Source organism: Apteryx rowi, unplaced genomic scaffold, assembly GCF_003343035.1.
Source record: "Apteryx rowi isolate R43461 unplaced genomic scaffold, aptRow1 scaffold_1469, whole genome shotgun sequence".
Taxonomy (NCBI): domain Eukaryota; kingdom Metazoa; phylum Chordata; class Aves; order Apterygiformes; family Apterygidae; genus Apteryx; species Apteryx rowi.
Genome location: NW_020447718.1, coordinates 36,086 through 38,386, shown reverse-complemented (window position 1 = coordinate 38,386; position 2,301 = coordinate 36,086). Strand labels below are relative to the sequence as shown.

The 2,301-nt window shown below is 52.9% G+C and overlaps 1 protein-coding gene across 1 annotated transcript; it reads left to right on the top strand.

Annotated features, from left to right (window-relative positions):
• The first annotated feature begins 405 nt into the window (after window positions 1-405).
• Window positions 406-801, top strand: LOC112962357 (scale keratin-like). The gene has a single exon (XM_026058423.1). It carries the CDS (start codon window positions 406-408, stop codon window positions 799-801), a length of 396 nt encoding a protein of 131 aa, XP_025914208.1.
• Window positions 802-2,301: the final 1,500 nt, after the last annotated feature.

Sequence of the window (2,301 nt, the reverse complement as noted above, 5' to 3'; positions counted from 1 at the left end):
TTAATACCTGCCTGTAGGCTTCTTTTGTCAGAAAAAATCTGAGCAAGTGCAAGGGCAGAACTTCAAAGCAAACTGGACACAAAATATTGAACAATAAACTGATCCCTCAAGACCATGATGTAGGGGAAAAGATGCAATTAACCTTTATGGTTAAAGATGTGGGCAGTCAGGTCTGATTTAGTGTGTGACAGGGAGCAGGTCGCTGCTACAGGTAGCCAGGGCATTCCTGCTTAGCTGCATTTCAATGAAATGCTTAGCAGCATTTCAAACATGCAAAAGCACAGGGTAACACAGCACAGTAATTTCTCTCATATCAGCATTTTGAACTTAGTCTTGTAAGCCCTCTGTCTTGCTTCTAGTCTCCTCCATTCCTATCCATTGCAAATTGACCTCCCTTCCAGCAAGATGTCCTCCTACGACCTKTGCCCCACCACCACCAGCATCACCTGCCCACAGCCCATCGCCGACAGCTGCAACGAGCTGTGTGCCCGGCAGTGCCCCGACTCGACGGCCCTCATCCAGCTGCCGCCCGTGGTGGTCACCTTCCCCGGCCCCATCCTCAGCTCCTTCCCCCAGCAGTCCGTCGTGGGCTCCTCTGGAGCACCCGCCTTTGGTGGCTCCTTTGCTTTGGGGGGATACCTCACCTCGGGGAGCCTGTCCACCTCCCCATACGACACTGGCGCCACTCTCAGGTACAGATCCAGAGTTTCAGCCCTCTCCATGCTCAGCGACGGGTACCTCATCCCATCCATCTCCCACCGGTACAGCTGGTTCCTCCAAGGAGCCTGCGGGCCATGCTAAAGGCAGCTGAAACATCTGTGGTTGCTGAAGTGTCGAACTCCTTTTGACTCAGATGAGTGGTGTAATTACTTCCTGTCTCAGTTCTGTTTTTTTTTTTTCCTTTCCAATTCTGATTTAGGATATTTGTCATTGACTAAATATGTTTTTAAAATGCAAGGATTTTAAACTCAATTGGAAAGAGAATCTTGCATGAAGTGTCTTACCCCAGTGCAAGCAATTAGTTGTTGCCTGCAGTGGGTATGTGGCTGTGTCGACAGGTCTGTTTGTACTGTTTTCCTCTTACTTTCTTTCTCAATAAAGTTCTGCTGCACTAAACCATCAGATTTCTGTTTTTTTCTTCTCCTTATGTTGTCTTTGTTAACAGTCTTATGGGATATGAAGCTCGGCTCGGAGTACCAGGTTTCCATTCCCCCTTGCAGGCAGAAACACACAGTTCATAAGACTTACACAAACCCCACTCCCACTCCCATCTCCAGTGGGGCTTTTCCCCTGCTCCCTTGGCTACTGTGGTCTTATGGTAAAAAAAATTACAGTAACAAAAAATTTAAATAGCACACCTAAAAACTACATGGAAGGCTGAACTGAAGTTCGTTTTCTCTCATGGTGTCTGAACTCCTGAGAAATTCCAGGCACTTCTTCCCTGCACAGCACTGAGTTTTGCTCAGAGAGGAGGCTGAAGGAAGAATGAAAACCAAAGAGGCTCACATGCAACACTACAGATTTTTAATGTGAAAGAGGGCTGGAGCAGGCAATTGCGAAAAGTAAAGCCAAGACAAGGCAAAAGCGCGTGATGCTGGGCAGAACACAGTCCTGCTCAGGGCCCAATGGACAGCCAGTGTGGCAGAAAGACGAGGGGGATGCCGAGGCCAAGTCATGCAAACAGGGCACAGGGTGGCCAAGGAGAGTGGGACACGTGCAGCCTCCTCCTGCCCCCACTCCAGGGTGGGTGACGGGTGCTGCCAGCCCCCAGGGCTCTTGCTCCATGTCTCCATGCCATGGTCCTTGCTTCTGGGCTGCCGCTGGCTCTGGGCATTGCCCTGGGGGCTTTAGGAAGACCCACAGCTCCCTCGGCGGGACCCGCTCAAGCTTTGGGAGTAGGGACGGCTATGCTCTGTGCCGTGGGAGGAGAAGCCAGAGCCATATGACCTCCTGCTGCTGCCAAAGCCCAGGGAGCCATATTGGCCCCCAAAGCCCTGGGATCCTCCATAACCCTGGGAGCCCCCATAGCCCCAGGAGCTCCCACAACCCTGGGAGCCCCTATGACCTTGGGAACTGCCATTACCGAGGGAGCTTCCATAGCCCAGAGACCTCCCGTAACCCCAGGAACCTCCCAAACCCTGTGAGCTCCCATAACCCTGGGAGCTGCCATAGCCCCGGGAGCCCCCAAAGCCCTGGGAGCCCCCATAGCCCCGGGAGCCCCCAAAGCCCTGGGAGCTCCCACAACCCTGGGAGCTGCCATAGCCCCGGGAGCCCCCAAAGCGCTGRGAGCTCCCAAAGCCC